Here is a 19,336-nt window from a genome sequence, read left to right as displayed (position 1 = left end):
ACTACAAATCCGGGTTTGGTCCCGGGCTGTGTGGCAGCCGGCCGCGACCGGTAGACCCATGAGGCGACGCACAATTGGCCCAGCATCGTCCGCGTTCGGGGAAGGTTAATCCAGACGGGATTTCCTTGTCCCATCGCACTCTAGCGACTGTTGTGGCGGGCCGGGCGCATGCGCGCTGACTCGGTCGCCAATTGTACGGTTTTTCTTCCGACACACCGACACATTGCTCGCTTCCGGGTTAAGCGAGCAATGTGTCAAAAGCAGGGCATCTTGGCAGGGTTGTGTTTCGGAGGATGCATGGCTCTCGACCTTCGCATCTCCCGAGTCCGTACAGGAGTTGCAGTGATGGGACAAGACTGTAACTACCAATCAGATATCACGAAATTGGGGAGAAAAAGGGGCAAAAAAAAATAAGAAAATAAATTGGGTGAAACAGTATAGTGCATTATCTTCATAATTCCTATAATGAAATGTGTCTGTCCTGCCCATGTGCCTGTTTCACTGGGGCATGCTGCAGTGATAATGAGCAAGCCACTTTTTTTTTTTCTTTTTTTTTTTCCTGATTCTAGCTATAAGAAAACACAGCTATCCTGTGTAATAATACTTGACACAGTTGAAGAGAGGATGTTCTCAGGTTTGTGCAGGTATATTTTTTATTTCTCAGCTGTGTATTTTACAACCAAGAGATTTGATTTGATATGGATTTAAGATACTGAGACGCACGGAATGAGCATTGGCCTCAAAATTAGTATTAAATTGCATTTCAAGTGGCATTAAAAAATTATTAAATTCAACTTGATGGAACCTGCAGATACCCTTGTAATAAATAAAATAAACAAAACACAAACAACGGATCCACAAGAAAACAGAGTCAATAACACCTGAGGAGAGAACCAAGGGGAGTGACAGATATAGGGAAGATAATCAAGGAGGTGATGGAGTCCAGGTGAGTGTCATGAGGCCCAGGTGCTCGAGACGATGGTGACAGGTGTGCAGGATAATCAGCAGCCTGCTGACCTAGAGGCCGGAGAGGGAGTATTCGTAACAGTACCCCCTCCCCGACGCCCGGCTCCAAACGAACCCGGGGATCAGAAGCGGACCAGTCACCCCTGCTGATGTTCGAGAACCTGTCACGCCAGCTGAGGCGTGGGAACTTGTCGAGTCAGCTGGGGCGCGGGAACCTGACAGATTGGTTGAGGCAGGGGAGCCTGGCGATCTGGTTGAGGCATGAGAACCTGAAGAGCCAGTGGAATCAGGGGAGCCTGGCGATCCGGCGGAGGCATGAAATCCTGACGAGTCGGCTGAGGCAGGGTAGCCTGGCGATCTGGCTGAGGCATGATAGCTCGGCGATCCGGCTGAGGCAGGGGAGCCTGGCGATCCGGCTAAGGCATGAGAGCCTGTAGCAGTTCCCGGACCAGACGTCATTGCTCTGACACAAAAAATGAAATACAAAAAACACTCCCTGATGCTTCCCTTAGGTGAGGTGTTATTCTGTAACGAGTGCACTGAGAGTCGGGAAGCAAGTTTAGGGAGGGAGTGTTTTTAATAAATAATATAAACACAAAACACAAACAATGCACCAACATGAAAAGAGTCAATAACACCTGAGGAGAGAACCAAGGGGAGTGACAGATATAGGGAAGATAATCAAGAAGGTGATGGAGTCCAGGTGAGACAGGTGTGCGGTATAATCAGCAGCCTGATGACCTAGAGGCCAGAGAGGGAGTATACGTGACAACATCAAATCAATTGCATGTGCTCTATTGCTCTGAATTTGCTCTCAATTGATAATTGATAATATTGGAAGAAAAAGTACAACAAAACAAAAATCTGTGTGGCCCTCTGAATGATTGTTTCAACCCAAAGTGGCCCCCTAACAAAAAATTGTGAGTAACACTAGTGAAAGGAGCATAAACTGCACTGATTCCAGCAAAATATGCCAAGGCCCAGAAGAATGAGCTGCCTCAGGCTAGCTAGCAGGAAAACAACGACAAAGGACACATATTCAATGTATTGGTATTTAGCTATGTTTTCAGCGATTGTAGGGCTCTAGCCATTAAATTCTGGTAATTGTCTTGCCCCCATGCGTTGCCTCAGTGAACGGTCCTTGCTATCCCTCCCTCTCTCCCCATTGAAGTTGACATTTAAAATGGTAAGGGATTAAGGTTTCGCATAGGGACATCCCAAGGATCCCAGATAGCACTAACCTTCAGTGAAAGGTGTCAAGTACTCTCACAAGGCTAATTAGCTGGCTAGCTAACTAGCAATTGTCATGTGAATTTGGACCAGTCCCTTACAAATGACAATGAACCCATACATCAAAACATAATTCAAGAAGATAATTCAAGAACATTTAATTGCACATTCCTATGAAACTGATTGAATTCAATCAAATGATTGGCATGCAGTTTGGGTAAAAACAGTCAAAAGTGATTGACAGTGATGATGGCCTATTTTGAAATTAGGTGTGCCTAACTTAGTGTCTTAGGATATTAAAAGTTATTGAGACAATATGTGTGGGCATAGGCAGACATTGCAATTGGAGGGTGTATTTTAGCCATATTCTATATTGGTAGGCTACATCTGTCGGTACAACGTTTGGTTGAGGAAATTATGACGTCAATTACTTTTTTTTGCGCTCCCTCAACTACAAAAATAGTACTACACCACTGATTATAGTACACAATAATATGCAATTATGAATGTGAGATGCATTCAATAGAAAGGCTGAATCAGCTTAGCTTACTACAGTATCCAGTGTTAACGTAAGGAAATAAGGCTTCAGACAGATGTGAACACAATACTGACTTAAAATTATATGCTGTATGTAATAGGCTTCTATTACATCTATTACAAAACACATAATGCAGTATAAGAGAACATGAATTAAAAAGCAGAATACAGCTGCAGTGTCTACACTGCTACACAATACAAGTTATTCTATGCAAACATAGACGGTAAACTATAAAGTGGCCTGCAAGGACACGTGACCACTGCAAGGCGCAATAACTGCATACTCACGTTTTTATTACGCCTCATGTCCACCAAATGCATCAATCTCTGCGTTTCGGCGGTAGTCATTGATTGTCAATGGAGCAGTCCACAACGCTACATTGGGGGTGCGGCACTAGGCTGCGGTGCGTTCTGTGTACCGCATGCGTTCAATACGTTCAACTCCTGCGCGTTGCTTTACAGTGCGCTGGCACAAACAGAAGTACACACACAGACTCCAACTAGCTAGCTTTTAGCTAGTTGAAAAGCAAAGCACATGTGCATCAAGTATGGAAAATGCGGGCTAGGCATTGGGCAAAACACATATGCATCTGGTGGACATTGCACATTAGTCGTATAGGGATACACTGTCCAACGACATGCTTACTTGCAGGTACCTTCTTGACAATGCTACAACAATAAGAAATAATAAAATATAAGAATACGAACATAAAGAAAATTGCTTAGTAGAATAGAATAAACATTTTAGCGTAAGTATAATGCAGGAATGCACAATTTACAGTCCAATATGAACACGTGTTTTGGGGAAGGGAGGAATTGAAATGTTTACTCAAAACAAAAGGTTGTAAAAGTATGCTTGACATTTAGAGAATAAATCATATCTAGTGTAACGGTCGTCGTACGTAATGGACCAAGGCGCAGCGGGTCGAGTGCTCATAATTACTTTTATTGAACACAAACAAAACAAGAAAAACGATCGATCGAACGAACAGGATTGCAGGCTACACATACAGCTATGCAAACAACAACTTCCCACAAAGGGACAGGTGAAACAGGGCTACCTAAGTATGACTCTCAATCAGCAACAACGATGTACAGCTGTTCCTGATTGAGAGCCATACCAGGCCAACAAAGAAATACACAACATAGAAAACCATAGAAATACAAAACAAGAACATTACCCAAAAACCCCGGAACACATAAATCAAACACCCCTCTTACATAAATACATATCCCATTAAACCCCGAACCACATAAATCAAATACCCCCTGCCACGTCCTGACCAAACTACAATAACCAATAACCCCTTATACTGGTCAAGACGTGACAGTACCCCCCCCCCCCCCCAAAAGGTGCAGACCCCGGATGCACCTCACACAAAAATAAACACAAAATAAACCCCCCCAAACTAAAGGGAGGGAAGGGAGGGTGGCTGCCGTCACCGACGGTTCCCGTGCTACACCCCCCCCTCCCCAATCCTCCTACTGTGGAGGTGGCTCAGGCTCTGGCCTGAGTCCACCACCTAACCTGTCCACCCCCGCTGTAGACCTCGGGCAGAGGCACGTCGCTGTAGACCTCCGGCTGAGCCACGTCGCTGTAGACCTCGGGCTGAGGCACGCCGCTGTGGGCCGACTCTGGGAGCTCCGGACTGTGGGCCGACTCTGGGAGCTCCGGACTGTGGGCCGTCTCACTCGGTTCCGGACTGTGGGCCGTCTCACTCGGTTCCGGACTGTGGGCCGTCTCACTCGGTTCCGGACTGTGGGCCGTCTCACTCGGTTCTGGACTGTGGGCCGTCTCACTCGGTTCTGGACTGTGGGCCGTCTCACTCGGTTCCGGACTGTGGGCCGTCTCTGGATGGGGCACTGTCGCCGGAAGCTCTGGACGGGGCACTGTCGCCGGAAGCTCTGGACGGGGCACTGTCGTCGGAAGCTCTGGACGGGTTACTGTCGTCGGATCGCTCTGGACGGGGACTGCGCACTGAAAGCCTGATGCGTGGGGCTGGTAGTGGAGGTACCAGACTGGAGACACGCACCCCAAGGCTAGTGCGGGGAGCAGGAACAGGACGAGTTGGACTGGGCTGACGCACTGGAAGCCTGGTGCGTTGGACTGGTACTGGAGATGCCAGACTGGATACACGCACCTCAGGGCTAGTGCGAGTAGCAGGAGTAGGACGAGCTGGACTGGGCTGACGCACTGGAGGCCTGGTGCGTGGGCCTGGTACTGTCTTCACCAGACGGCTAGCACGCACCTCAGGACAAGTATGGAGAGCTGACTCAGGTGACATCAATTTTAAGACACGCTCCATAAGGCGAATGTCGTGCCTAAAACGCCAACACAGCAGCTCTCTCATAGTTTTCTCCTCCAATTTTCCCATCAACTCCTACTACTGAAGTAGTACTTGAATGTATTTTTACTTAAATACTTTACACCACTGCTCAATTGAGATAATTTCCACACTGCCACATAGCGCTGCACAATATGGGCAAATAATCTAGGATTTATTTTTAACCAAATGTTGCAATTGCAATTTGACTTGCGAATTCGAGCAAAACTGTTGGAATCATGGAAATAGAATGACTATTCCAATTCTATAGTTAGAATATAATAGTGAGCACTTTGAATACAGTGTTGTTTGAGATGAACTAAAATGCCAGGTAGGCGTTATTGTGACAGGGCAGGAACTCAAGTTTTGATAAGTGTTTCCTAGGGGACCATATAAGCTTTGGCTACATTGCATGCTTTCTCTTAGCAACTTCGTGTAGCTAACATATTCTTGCTTTGGATATTCCTCTTTGATTTAGAAGATACTGTTGCATAAACAACATGCTGATTTAGGTGTTCACCATCACTGGTATTATCAGGCTGTATTAGCTAGCTACGTTTGTTCTTACTCAGTACATTTATTAGCTAGCTAGCTATTAGTATTAGCGGCTAACATTTTGTGTCTCACAAAATTTAGGGCAACTTGCTAAGAAAAGACAAACTAGCTGTTTGCTGATGTAAGAAACACAAGCTACTGGTGTCATTGTAGAACGCTAGTGGATTTATATTAAGAAGCAAAGTGAAAACAGCATTGTTATCAAGATTTTTGCATGTGCTGCATTGATCATGCAGACTTAACAAGTGTCTCCTGGTTGAGGAGCATCTAATGCGCTCCTTGAGTGACAGGGGGCGTGGCTAGGTCTGTGTGGAAAGAGATGACTGAAGTAGCGAAGTACACTATAAACATTGACATTACACATGGCGTATCACATTTAACAAACCAAACATTAAAATACCGGTATAGAAGGTAAAGTAAAAAATCTAAACCGGTCCATGCATCAATACCGGATACGTTATACTGCCTACATGGTTCTCAACCCCTTCCATAGTACACAGTAATTATGCTAACTTCTGGAGGACATTCTCCAACCTTCAGAGCTCTTGCAGCATGAACTGACATATTGTCCACCCAATCAAAGGGTCAGAGAATTCATCTAGTACTGAAAGCGTAAACTACAGCTTCTAACATTGTGGCAACAGTTTGGGGAAGGCCCTTTCCTATTTCAGCATGACAATGCCCCTGTGCACAAAGCGAAGTCCATACAGAAATGGTTTTCAGAGATCGGTGTGGAAGAACTTGACTGGCCTGCACAGAGCCCTGACCTCAACCCCAGTGAACACCTTTGTGATGAATTGGAACGCCGACTGCGAGCCAGGCCTAATCGCCCAACATCAGTGCCTGACCTCACTAACGCTCTTGTGGCTGAATGGATTCAAGTCCCTGGCAGCAATGTTCCAACATCTAGTGGAAAGTCTTCACAGAAGGGTGGAGGCTGTTATAGCAGCAAAGGGGGGGACCAACTCCATAAAACCCATCTGTTATATATCAAGTCAAATTTGTATGGCCTTAGCTTCTCCTTCACCCAAATCCAGATAGCAGATGTTCTGAAAAAGCTGCAAAACCTGGACCCGTACAAATCAGCTGGGCTAGACAATCTGGCCCCCCTCTTTCTAAAATTATCCGCCGCCATTGTTGCGACACCTATTACTAGTCTGTTCAACTTCTCTTTCGTTTCGTCCGAGATTCCTAAAGATTGGAAAGCTGCCGCGGTCATCTCCCTCTTCAAAGAGGGTGACACTCTAGACCCAAACTGTTACAGACCTATATTCATCCTGCCCTGCCTTTCCAAAGTCTTCGAAAGCCAAGTTAACAAACAGATCACTGACCATTTCAAATCCCACCATACCTTCTCCGCTGTGTAATCCGGTTTCTGAGCTGGTCATGGGTGCACCTCAGCCACGCTCAAGGTACTATCATAACCGCCATCGATAAAAGACAGTACTGTGCATCCGTCTTCATCGACCTAGCCAAGGCTTTGACTCTGTCAATCACCGTATTCTTATCGGCAGACTCAACAGCCTTGGTTTCTCAAATATGACTGCCTCGCCTGGTTCACCAACTACTTCTCAGATAGAGTTCAGTGTGTCAAATCGGAGGGCCTGTTGTCCGGACCTCTGGCAGTCTCTATGGGGGTAACACAGTGTTCAATTCTCGGGGAGACTCTTTTCTCTGTATATATCAATGATGTCGCTCTTGCTGCGGGTGATTCCTTGATCCACCTCTACGCAGACAACATCATTCTGTATACATCTGGCCCTTCTTTGGACACTGTGTTAACAAACCTCCAAACGAGTTTCAATGCCATAAAACACTCCTTCCGTGGCCTCCAACTGCTCTTAAACGCTAGTAAAAACTAAATGCATGGTCTTCAACCGGTCACTGCCCGCCCGTCCAGCATCACTACTCTGGATGGTTCTGACTTAGAATATGTGGACAACTACAAATACCTAGGTGTCTGGCTAGACTGTAAACTCTCCTTCCAGACTCATATTAAGCATCTCCAATCCAAAATTAAATCTAGAATCGGCTTCCTATTTCGCAACAAAGCCTCCTTTACTGACGCTGCCAAACATACCCTCGTAAAACTGACTATCCTTCCGATCCTCGACTTCGGCGATGGCATTTACAAAATAGCCTCCAACACTCTACTCAACAAGCTGGATGCAGTCTATCACAGTGCCATCCATTTTGTCACCAAAGCCCCATATACCACCCACCACTGCGACCTGTATGCTCTCGTCTGCTAGCCCTCGCCACATATTCGTCGTCAGACCCACTGGCTCCAGGTCATCTATAAGTCTTTGCTAGGTAAAGCTCCGCCTTATCTCAGCTCACTGGTCACCATAACAACACCCACCCGTCGCACGCGCCCCAGCAGGTATATCTCACTGGTCATCCCCAAAGCCAACACCTCCTTTGGCCGCCTTTCCTTCCAGTTCTCTGCCGCCAATGACTGGAACGAATTGCAAAAATCGCTGAAGTTGGAGACTTATATCTCCCTCAGTAACTTTAATCATCAGCTATCTGAGCAGCTCACCGATCGCTGCAGCTGTACACAGCCCATCTGTACACAGCCCACACACCAGTATTTCTACTTGCACATCATCTGCACATCTATCACTCCAGTGGTAATTTGCTAAATTACAATTACTTCGCTACTATGGCCTATTTATTGCCTTACCTCCTTACTCCATTTGCACACACTGTATATAGATTTTTTCTATTGTTATTGACTACTTTTGTTTATCCCATGTGTAACTCTGTGTTGTTTTTTGTCGCACTGCTTTGCTTTATCTTTACCAGGTCGCAGTTGTAATTGAGAACATGTTCTCAACTGGCCTACCTGGTTAAATAAAGGTGAAATAAATAAAAAAGAATTAAAATATAGGGGCTTGGTTTGGTCACAGCTAACTTTATGCAACTGTGGGTGAGAGTGTCATTCCAGTTTATCTAATCTGTTGTGTTATGTCATTAAATGTTTGGTATTTGGTATTTTATTAGGATCCCCATTAGCTGTTGCAAAGCAGCTGCTACTTTTACTGTGGTCTACACAAAACATGACATAATACAGAACATGAATAAACAAGAACAGCAAGGACAGAATTAAATACATTTAAAATAAGACAAATAGAACTAAATGATTGTGTACTGACTCAACACAGAAAAAAACAGAGAAATTTTCTAGGCTTGCCTTCATCTATTACGTTTACATTTTAATATATTGCATTTACATTCAGTAGCATCCATCAGTTAAATATGACTATGGCTTGTAACGAAGGCTTTGTGTCAATTGAGAACTGTTGACTTAATCAGTGGTTCTCAGTTCTCCTCAGGGACCCCCAGCCATGGCAGGGCTAGCACACCTGATTCAACTAACACAATAATACACCTATGGAATTTTAACAATTTAATATGGCTCACCAGAATAAAAAACCCTGTATGGTTCTTCAAAAGGTTCTTTGTAGAACCTTTGAGATCGAGAAAGGTTATTTATAGAACCATTTTCCATAAAGATAAAGAACCCTTTGCTATTTAGAACCTTTTTAATGATTCTTTGTCGCTTAGGAAAGGGTTCTTTATAGCACCATAAAGGTTTATTTGAGAACCTTATGAGCATGGTTCTTTATAGTACCTTCAAATAAGGGTTCTATATAGCACCCCAAAAGGGATCCGCTATGGTTACAAGCCAAATAACCTTTATTTGGCACTGTAGAACCATTTGTGTGTGTGTAGAGAGAGGGCAAGCCAAATCAATCAATGAAAAATGATATCCAATAAAATTGATCTGGTTTGTGACAACAACAAAAAAGTCAGTTCCCCTGTCTTCAAGTGTATTTCTTCAGGATGAGTGGTAGGTGGTGTGGCTCCGGGGTGAAGTGTTGGGAACCACACAACTTGAGCTAGGATCAGCTTCTACATTCCCCAACCATTTTAACCATTAGTGGGGAAAATGCAAAACGGACCCAAGATCATCATCTAAGGGCACCTTTACTCTACTCCGGGTGCTGTGACTAACCCGTCCCCGTTGCTCTGTGATGTGTATATAGGCTGAGCTGACCAAGCAGCAAAACAACTTTAAGATTGTGCTGAAGCAGCTGGAGGACTCCCTGTTGGCTCGCCTCTCGGCCGCCTCCGGCAACTTTTTGGGAGACACCGCCCTTGTAGAGAACCTGGAAATCACCAAAGCAACCGCCACCGAGATCGAGGAGAAGGTAGACACACACACAAACACACTTTCTCTAATGATGGTCTATTATGGTGTGAAGGTGAGTGGAGAGTGTTTGGGTTTGTGGCCTTCAGGTGCGCGAAGCAAAGATAACAGAGGTTAAGATCAACGAGGCCAGAGAGAACTACAGACCTGCGTCGATACGAGCTGCTCTGCTCTACTTTATCCTCAACGACCTGAACAAAATCAACCCCATCTACCAGTTCTCCCTCAAGGTAACACTCCACAGGACTTTAGAATCACACTCTCAATACTCATGACTTTATTATCAACCTCAGAACTAATAATATTTTATGAAAACTTGGTTTTGTGTGTGTGTGTCTGTCTGTGTGTGTAGGCCTTCAGTGTTGTGTTTGAGGTGGCCATCATGCTTACAGAGCCGGCGGACGAGGTGAAACACAGAGTGAACAACCTGATAGACCAGATCACCTACTCTGTGTTCATGTACACCAACCGCAGTCTGTTTGAGAGGGACAAGCTTACCTTCATCGCTCAGGTCGCATTCCAGGTCAGAAAACACACCAGACAGACTAGTGAATAGGGTGCCCTATGAGCCCTGGTCAAAAGTAGAGCACTAAATAGGGAATAGGGTACCGTTTGGGACACAGACAGAATGACTTTTGACAAAATAGGAACTTACAGAATCAAAGTGACATTTGGTGACACACATAGGCCCATATACTTACGTAGAACATTTCTGCTTGGTGGATGAGAATACTATTCATATATGTGTGTGTGAGTAGATCTTGCTGATGAAGAAGGAGATCAACCCTACTGAGCTGGACTTCCTTCTGAGGTTCCCGTACAAAGCTGGCCTGAGCTCTCCGGTCGACTTCCTGGCCAACCAGGGCTGGGGTGGCATCAAGGTGGGCACAGCCCAAACACACACGCACACATACTCTACACTCTCAGAAGAAAGAGTATGGTTAGGGTACAGTATTGTAACCAGGGGTACAAAAATATCAACATTTGCATAATGTCCTTTCAGAGGTACACATATAATCTCACATGGTACTGTGCGGTACCTTTTAGGGTACATGTGCGGATAATCTATTATAATGGTATATTTTGAATATAAAGGTACAGTCATCACACACACTCAAATGCCTCACCCATCATTATAATACACTGGTCAAAAAAATAAAGGGAACACTTAAACAACACAATGTAACTCCAAGTCAATCACACTTTTGTGAAATCAAACTGTCCACTTAGGAAGCAACTCTGATTGACAATAAATTTCACATGCTGTTGTGCAAATGGAATACACAACAGGTGGAAATTATAGGCAATTAGCAAGACACCCCCAATAAAGGAGTGGTTCTGCAGGTGTGGACCACAGACCACTTCTCAGTTCCTATGCTTCCTGGCTGATGTTTTGGTCACTTTTGAATGCTGGCGGTGCTTTCACTCTAGTGGTAGCATGAGATGGGGTCTACAACCCACACAAGTGGCTCAGGTAGTGCAGCTCATCCAGGATGGGACTTCAATGCGACCTGTGGCAAGAAGGTTTGCTGTGTCTGTCAGCGTAGTGTCCAGAGCATGGAGGCGCTACCAGGAGACAGGCCAGTACATCAGGAGACATGGAGGAGGCCGTAGGAGGGCAACAACCCAGCAGCAGGACCGCTACCTCCGCCTTTGTGCAAGGAGGAGCAGGAGGAGCACTGCCAGAGCCCTGCAAAATGACCTCCAGCAGGCCACAAATGTGCATGTGTCTGCTCAAACGGTCAGAAACAGACTCCATGAGGGTGGTATGAGGGCCCGACGTCCACAGGTGGGGGTTGTGCTTACAGCCCAACACCGTGCAGGACGTTTTGCATTTGCCAGAGAACACCAAGATTGGCAAATTCGCCACTGGCGCCCTGTGCTCTTCACAGATGAAAGCAGGTTCACACTGAGCACGTGACAGACGTGACAGAGTCTGGAGACGCCGTGGAGAACGTTCTGCTGCCTGCAACATCCTCCAGGATGACCGGTTTGGCGGTGGGTCAGTCATGGTGTAGGGTGGCATTTTTTGGGGGGCTGCACAGCCCTCCATGTGCTCGCCAGAGGTAGCCTGACTGCCATTAGGTACCGAGATGAGATCCTCAGACCCCTTGTGAGACCATATGCTGGTGCGGTTGGCCCTGGGTTCCTCCTAATGCAAGACAATGCTAGACCTCATGTGGCTGGAGTATGTCAGCAGTTCCTGCAAGAGGAAGGCATTAATGCTATGGACTGGCCCGCCCGTTCCCCAGACCTGAATCCAATTGAGCATATCTGGGACATCATGTCTCGCTCCATCCACCAACACCACGTTGCACCACAGACTGTCCAGGAGTTGGCGGATGCTTTAGTCCAGGTCTGGGAGGAGATCCCTCAGGAGACCATCCGCCACCTCATCAGGAGCATGTCCAGGCGTTGTAGGGAGGTCATACAGGCACGTGGAGGCCACACACACTACTGAGCCTCATTTTGACTTGTTTTAAGGACATTACATCAAAGTTGGATCAGCCTGTAATGTGGTTTTCCACTTTAATTTTGAGTGTGACTCCAAATCCAGACCTCCATGGGTTGATAAATTGGATTTCCATTGATTATTTTTGTGTGATTTTGTTGTCAGCACATTCAACTATGTAAAGAAAAAAGTATTTAATAAGATTATTTCATTCATTCAGATCTAGGATATGTTATTTTAGTGTTCCCTTTATTTTTTTGAGCAGTATATTTCCCAGCATGCTCTGTTGCAAGTTTATTTTTTAGAATTGTTTGTTTCAATGTGTATTTTTGCATGCACATTGATTGATCTTATGCTACACAAAGATAAATGAGAACAAAGAAGGAACCCGCACACTGCTCTTGATAGTATCACTGCTCTTTAATAAGCTTTACGTATCGGCCTCAAAAGCTCTGACGAAGGCCGTGAGGCCGATACGTAAAGCTTCTTAAAGAGCAGTGTGCGGGTTCCTGCTTTTTTCTCATCTTATTCAACTGTTACCATGCACCTGCAAAAAAGATAGCTCAGACGTGCGAGTGCCTTTTGATTATTTTTTTTTTTTACACAAAGACAAATAACATACATTTTTCTAAACTAATCCAAGCTGTTAGAAGTTGGACTTATTGCCAGAGGTGGGACCAAGTCACTATTATTTGAGTCACAAGCAAGTCTCAAGTCGGGTCCCAAGTAGAACCGATCAAGACTCGAGTCAAAGTCGTGCATTCTAAGAGTAAGTCAAGTCACAACTTTTCAAGTCAAGTAAAAAGTAAAAAAAAAGATATATACAGTTCAAGTCAGAAGTTTACATACACTTAGGTTGGAGTCATTAAAACTCTTTTTTCATCCACTCCACAAATTTCTTGTTAACAAACTATAGTTTTGGCAAGTCGGTTAGGACATCTACTTTGTGAATGACACAAGTCATTTTTACAATTGTTTACAGACAGATTATTTCACTTATAATTCACTGTATCACAATTCCAGTGAGTCAGAAGTTTATATACACTAAGTTGTCTGTGCTTTTAAACAGCTTGGAAAATTCCAGAAAATGATGTCATGGCTTTAGAAGCTTCTGATAGGCTAATTGACATAATTTGAGTCAATTGGAGGTGTACCTGTGGATGTATTTCAGGGCCTACCTTCAAACTCAGTGCCTCTTTGCTTGACATCATGGGAAAATCAAAATTAATCAGCCAAGACCTCAGAATTTTTTTTTAGACCTTCACAAGTCTGGTTCATCTTTGGGAGCAATTTCCAAACGCCTGAAGGTACCACGTTCATCTGTACAAACAATAGTCCGCAAGTATTAACACCATGAGACCACGCAGCCGTCATACCGCTCAGGAAGGAGACGCGTTCTGTCTCCTGGAGATGAACGTACTTTGGTGCAAAAAGTGCAAATCAATCCCAGAACAACAGCAAAGGACCTTGTGAAGATGCTGGAGGAAACGGGTACAAAAGTATCTATATCCACAGTAAAATGAGTCCTATATCGACATAACCTGAAAGGCCACTCAGCAAGGAAGAAGCCACTGCTCCAAAATCGGCATAAAAAAAGTAGACTACGGTTTGCAACTGCACATGGGGACAAAGATCGTACTGTTTGGAGAAATGTCCTCTGGTCTAATGAAACAAAAATAGAACTGTTTGGCCATAATGACCATCGTTATGTTTGGAGGAAAAAGGGGGAGCACGGGGGTGGCAGCATCATGTTGTGGGGGTGCTTTGCTGCAGGAGAGACAGGTGCTCTTCACAAAATAGATGGCATCATGAGGGAGGGAAATTATGTGGATATATTGAAGCAACATCTCAAGACATCAGTCAGGAAGTTAAAGCTTGGTCGCAAATGGGTATTCCAAATGGACAATGACCCCAAGCATACTTCCAAAGTTCTGGCAAAATGGCTTAAAGACAACAAAGTCAAGGTGTTGGAGTGGCCATCACAAAGCCCTGACATCAATCCTATAGAAAATTTGTGGGCAGAACTGAAAAAGCATGTGCGAGCAAGGAGGCCCACAAACCTGACTCAGTTACACTAGCTCTGTCAGGAGGAATGGGCCAAAATTCACCCAACTTATTGTGGGAAGCTTGTGGAAGGCTAACCCGAAACGTTTGACTCAAGTTAAACAATTTAAAGGCAATGCTACCAAATACTAATTGAGTGTATGTAAACTTCTGACCCACTGGGAATGTGATTAAATGTCAGGAATTGTGAAAAACTGAGTTTAAATGTATTTGGCTAAGGTGTATGTAAACTTCAGACTTCAACTGTATGTATACATGCAACGACTTGTTCAACTACAAATCTTTGTCTATCGAGGCTACAGGACAGCCCTTTTCATTATTTTGTCTACAACATATTTTTGTTAGCAGCCTATGTAATTGTAAAATATAGACCTTGTAGCACCAGAAGGCAAGGCAGGTTGACGAGCTCAGAGTGTACATTTATTTACAGGTCTTGGTGATCCAATGGTGAAAGCACCATATCATACAAAATATACATGGGGAATAGCCTCTGTATCAGGCTTAAACTGCCCTATCTGAGAAACCAAATAGAATTTGTCTAACAGGAGCTCAAACAAGTAGGCCTATATAATAAGTACTTGGCTCCCAGGACCATACAATTACCCAATTGGCAATTATAACCAATAAAATGGTTCTACAATGTTAAAGGAAATGTCCACATCCATTGCTACGTTGGTCTTACTTAGACGTAATTATTATTAATGATATTCCAACACCATGCATACATGGAACAATCATTTGATCTTATTCAACGTTCTGACTCCAAAGCGTGGAGCGCAGGCCATGTCGCCTATTTGTATGCGCACTAAGGCGCAACAAAAATGACAGACATTGGACAGACACGCGCAACTCTGCCATAACCCGGGAAACATGAACAAATGAAACTATATATTGAATTAAATAAACATAACTTCTACCTCATGAGTCTTGCGAATGTTCATGTGCACTATAAACATCACGCCCACTGTGAGCAGGGTAAGAAATGGTTGGCTATAAAATGAAAATGTATCGTAGGCCTATCAAACAAGAAACAGAAATGTCTACGTGTTACAGTAAGGCAATGGAATGATGAAACGCTAGCAATTATTGTAGTATTAGATGGAATATAGATTTACCACATAGGGCCTATGCATTTAAACGTGTGAAAGCAACAGCAAATATTTTATTTCAACAAGAGGAAGAAAAAAAACTACTGGCAGGAGTATGGAGACTGCACGTGAAGAGCAGCGCCTCTTCGCCACAGTAATATTTCATTTTAACAACACATTCCAAATACAAGCTTCATAAGTAAATGATCAATATTAAGCAATTGTTACATACCAAAAGACCATTAGACCTATGCTAGTAATTGTTGCCACCATTGCTGGTGAGCTTGCAAAGTAAACAGTTCATATTCTTGATCACCAATTTTTTTTGGAGCTGCATATTTATTTATTATGGCAATCCTCTCACTACAATTTGACGTTTGCGCTTCACCGGAAACTATAGCTGTACAGCAAATCAACAATCTGTTGCTAGCTCACCCCTGTTTTGATTGATAGTTTGCTGGTCCAATCAAAGTGCCCAGTGTGCGTTTCACTTGCCAATCTCTAGCGGGTTTTTTTTTTGCAAGGGCGATGCTGCTGCTACTGTCTCTGGCTGCGTGTAGATTAATACACGTAGCCAAACCATATACTTGATGAATCTATTATGATCAAGATGAACAATCAAGCATGGAGCAATCAACTATTCAGTGACCATTCGTGCCCTGTGGGTTGGGGCATTTTTATCCAATGGGGACATAGCTATGGTTGCCAAAATAATGGCCTGCCCAACATTTTTGTACATGCCCCTAAGCATCCCAAATTAAAAAATACTATAGTATACAATGGTATTAATTAGATAGTATTTACTGTAGTGTTTTTGTGGAATTTACTGTAGGATTCACTGTATAGTTTTTTAATACTGTAGTATTTACAGTTAATTATAGTATAACTACTGTAGTAAGATAACTGAAGTATATACTATAGTAATTCATGTAGTGTTTTTGCGGATTGTAGTGTACTGTAGTATTTTTGCAGACATTACTGTAGTATTTACTATAGTGTTCTTGTTTTATTATCTTTGACATATAAGTGGGCTTTCTCCTTCAGGAAACCTACTGGAGAAATACTAAAAGAGTACATTTTCCAGTCTGTAGGTAGGTGAGGTAGGTAGGTAGGTTGTACTGGGGTCTGAACAGATAGTTCAGAGCTTCTGCTCTTTTCTATAACCTGTTGGGAATACAATATATACTTGGCATTTACTTGGCATTTAGCTTTCTCACTTATCGGTGGCACAAATTGTGAAATGGGGGAGGGGAATGGGCATGGTATATGCAAATTAAATACTGTAGTATTTACTATATTTTAAAAAGTGTAGTGTTTTTGCTGACTGCAGTATTTACTATAGTATACTACAGATTGCTATAGAATTCTATAGTAATTACTGTAGTATTCTATAGTAAACTTTAGTATTTCATGTGGGATGATGGGATGTTAATTGCTTAATTAACTCAGGAACCACACTTGTGTGGAAGCACCTGCTTTCAATATACTTTGTGTCCCTCATTTACTGAAGTGTTTCCATTATTTTGGCAGTTACCTGTATGTAATGTGTTGTCATAAAGAGTTTAATTTCAATGATAAAACCATGTCTCTGTCACTAGCAAAAACAGTCATGGGTGGTACTGGTAATAACTCAGATTTACTTGAAAGACACCCTGGGAAATTTGCAAAAAGGCTTTACACCCTACAGTGTTAAAACAACACCCCAAAACCTTTTTGCCACTTAAAAGGAACAAATGACCTTGTCAATGTGATGGTACCCTAAAAAGGCAAGGGTACATTGATGTACCTATAACTAAAGGTACAAATTACGTACCACTACAGTGACAAGCGTTTGTACACCTTTATTTCTGAGAGTGTACCGACAATCACACACACACACACACTCTACTGACACACACTATCCACCTGCAGAGCTGAGTAATAGAGGTTTGTGTATGTGTGTGTGTGTGTGTGTGTGTCAGGCCCTGTCGGAGTTTGATGAGTTTAAGAACCTGGACCGGGACATGGAGGGATCTGCAAAGCGCTGGAAGAAGTTTGTTGAGTCGGAGGCTCCGGAGAAGGAAAAGTTTCCTCAGGAGTGGAAGAACAAAACGGGCCTCCAGAAACTCTGCATGATGAGGTGTATGAGACCGGACCGGATATCCTACGCAGTCAGGTACAAGACACACACACCAGTGTAAAGGAAGCAGATGTTTGTTCTGGTAATGTTGAGTGTTTGTTCTGTGTGTTGTAGTACCTTTGTGGAGGAGAAGATGGGTACAAAGTACGTGGAGGGGAGGAGCGTGGAGTTCGCCGTATCATTTGAGGAGAGCAGCTCGTCTACTCCCATGTTCTTCATCCTCTCCCCGGGAGTCGACCCCCTCAAAGATGTGGAAGCTCTAGGTCTGTACACGCACGCACACACACACTTGCTGTAGGACCTTGAACCCTATCTGTTTCATGTCTAACCTGCCATCCTGTCATTTGGTCCAGGTAAGAAGATGGGTTTCACCTTTGACAACGGGAAGTTCCACAACGTGTCTCTGGGTCAGGGCCAGGAGGTGGTGGCCGAGGCTGCTCTGAACATGGCAGCTAGAGAAGGACACTGGGTTATACTGCAGGTACACTGAATGGGCACCACTTACTCCTTACTCACAGGCTGGAGTTTGAACAGCGTGCAAGTTATTGTCTTCATCTCAAATGGAACCCTATTCAACTTTATAGACCGGAGAATAGTAGGTTCTTATGTAAATGTTTTATTTTTTGCCTAATTCCATACATTCTTTTCCCCAAATTCCATTTTCTCCATTTAGTTTTCAGGTTTTCACTCTCAAAATCACACTTTTTTAACCCCAACATTGTCTGTTCTAAGTCCACAACAATACTTAAACCACATCAGGAGACCTATTTTGAGGTTTGGGAAAAATATAAGAAATGTTCATTTTTGGATGTAGATGCGCTTTAATTCAAGTGTGCACCAGCAAGTTACTTGTTTGGTTAGTAGTGTTTCTGTAGTGCACATGTGATTGCAGAGTTTGATAAACAAATCGCCACTGCATTAATGCAAATAATCATAATATCGTTCTGTCAGGTCCACATAGACTACTTTGTAGTTAACATTTCATTGTTGAAGGTTATCATTGGCATCATCACTAAAGGCTACTAGCCAGCAGATCCGACCCGCTTGCGTACAGCTGCACTAGGGTTGGCCAGGCTTCCTGTGTAGATTAAGACACTGCAGTTTACTTAAAGACTAGCAGTCGTTCAATCTTCTCGGTGTAACAGTTGGGATAATGGGACAATTCGAAGTACCCCGCATTTCTCACCCCTTGATTGAGGTACGTTTTCCGAGCCATATCTCATGCCAGCTCCTCTGTGTCTTAATCTACACAGGAAGCCTGTCCGATCCTAGTGCAGCTGTAAGCAAGCGCGTCGGATCAGCTGGCTAACGGCTACATAAAGTAGGCACACACAGAGGGGCATTACCGCATTGCCTCTTCAGAAAGTTGGAAGGAAAATAGGAATCAATGATGCATTTTGTTAATCTCTTATGATAATCTTGGGCAAATTCATAGATTTTCTAATAAATTCAATATATTTAGTTGATTTCCTACTAAGTTCAATACATTTTTGAATATTATTGAATTCCGTTTTAATGTCTGAATTCCATGATTCTGTCTGCGTTCTCCGCATGGCAGATTTGATAGGGTCCTATAATAGGGGTGCCATTTGGGACACATCCATTGTCATGGAATATTTTGTTCCAACGTGAAGGATATTTTTTCCTAATGCTTTATATGGCTCTGGTTGTTATTAAACTGCATTTGTAACCTCATATAGACTAGTTATAGACTAACTACAATGAGCAAAAATATAAACGCAACATAGAAAGTTTTGATCCCATGTTTCATGAGCTGAAATAAAA

General features: G+C 43.6%; 1 protein-coding gene and 1 non-coding gene across 3 annotated transcripts in view; one reads left to right on the top strand and one right to left on the bottom strand.

Moving 5' to 3' along the window:
* Positions 1-19,336, top strand: part of LOC106589834 (dynein axonemal heavy chain 17) — a 113,475-nt gene that overhangs the window by 81,634 nt on the left and 12,505 nt on the right. For both annotated transcript variants that reach the window (XM_014180222.3, XM_014180221.3), the window contains exons 63-69: positions 9,665-9,829; positions 9,918-10,058; positions 10,181-10,351; positions 10,587-10,709; positions 17,394-17,587; positions 17,666-17,814; positions 17,905-18,032. In XM_014180222.3, coding sequence (XP_014035697.3) covers positions 9,665-9,829; positions 9,918-10,058; positions 10,181-10,351; positions 10,587-10,709; positions 17,394-17,587; positions 17,666-17,814; positions 17,905-18,032 — 1,071 coding nt within the window. The remainder of the gene's footprint in view (positions 1-9,664; positions 9,830-9,917; positions 10,059-10,180; positions 10,352-10,586; positions 10,710-17,393; positions 17,588-17,665; positions 17,815-17,904; positions 18,033-19,336) is intronic.
* On the bottom strand, positions 16,459-16,511 carry LOC123731485 (U7 small nuclear RNA). The gene has a single exon (XR_006762638.1). It is a non-coding gene; the product is annotated as a U7 small nuclear RNA (small nuclear RNA).

The sequence above is a fragment of the Salmo salar genome, chromosome 28, assembly GCF_965601325.2.
Source record: "Salmo salar chromosome 28, fSalSal1, whole genome shotgun sequence".
Classification (NCBI taxonomy): domain Eukaryota; kingdom Metazoa; phylum Chordata; class Actinopteri; order Salmoniformes; family Salmonidae; genus Salmo; species Salmo salar.
Note: the sequence above shows the minus strand (reverse complement) of the source record. Positions and strands in the feature narration are given on the sequence as shown.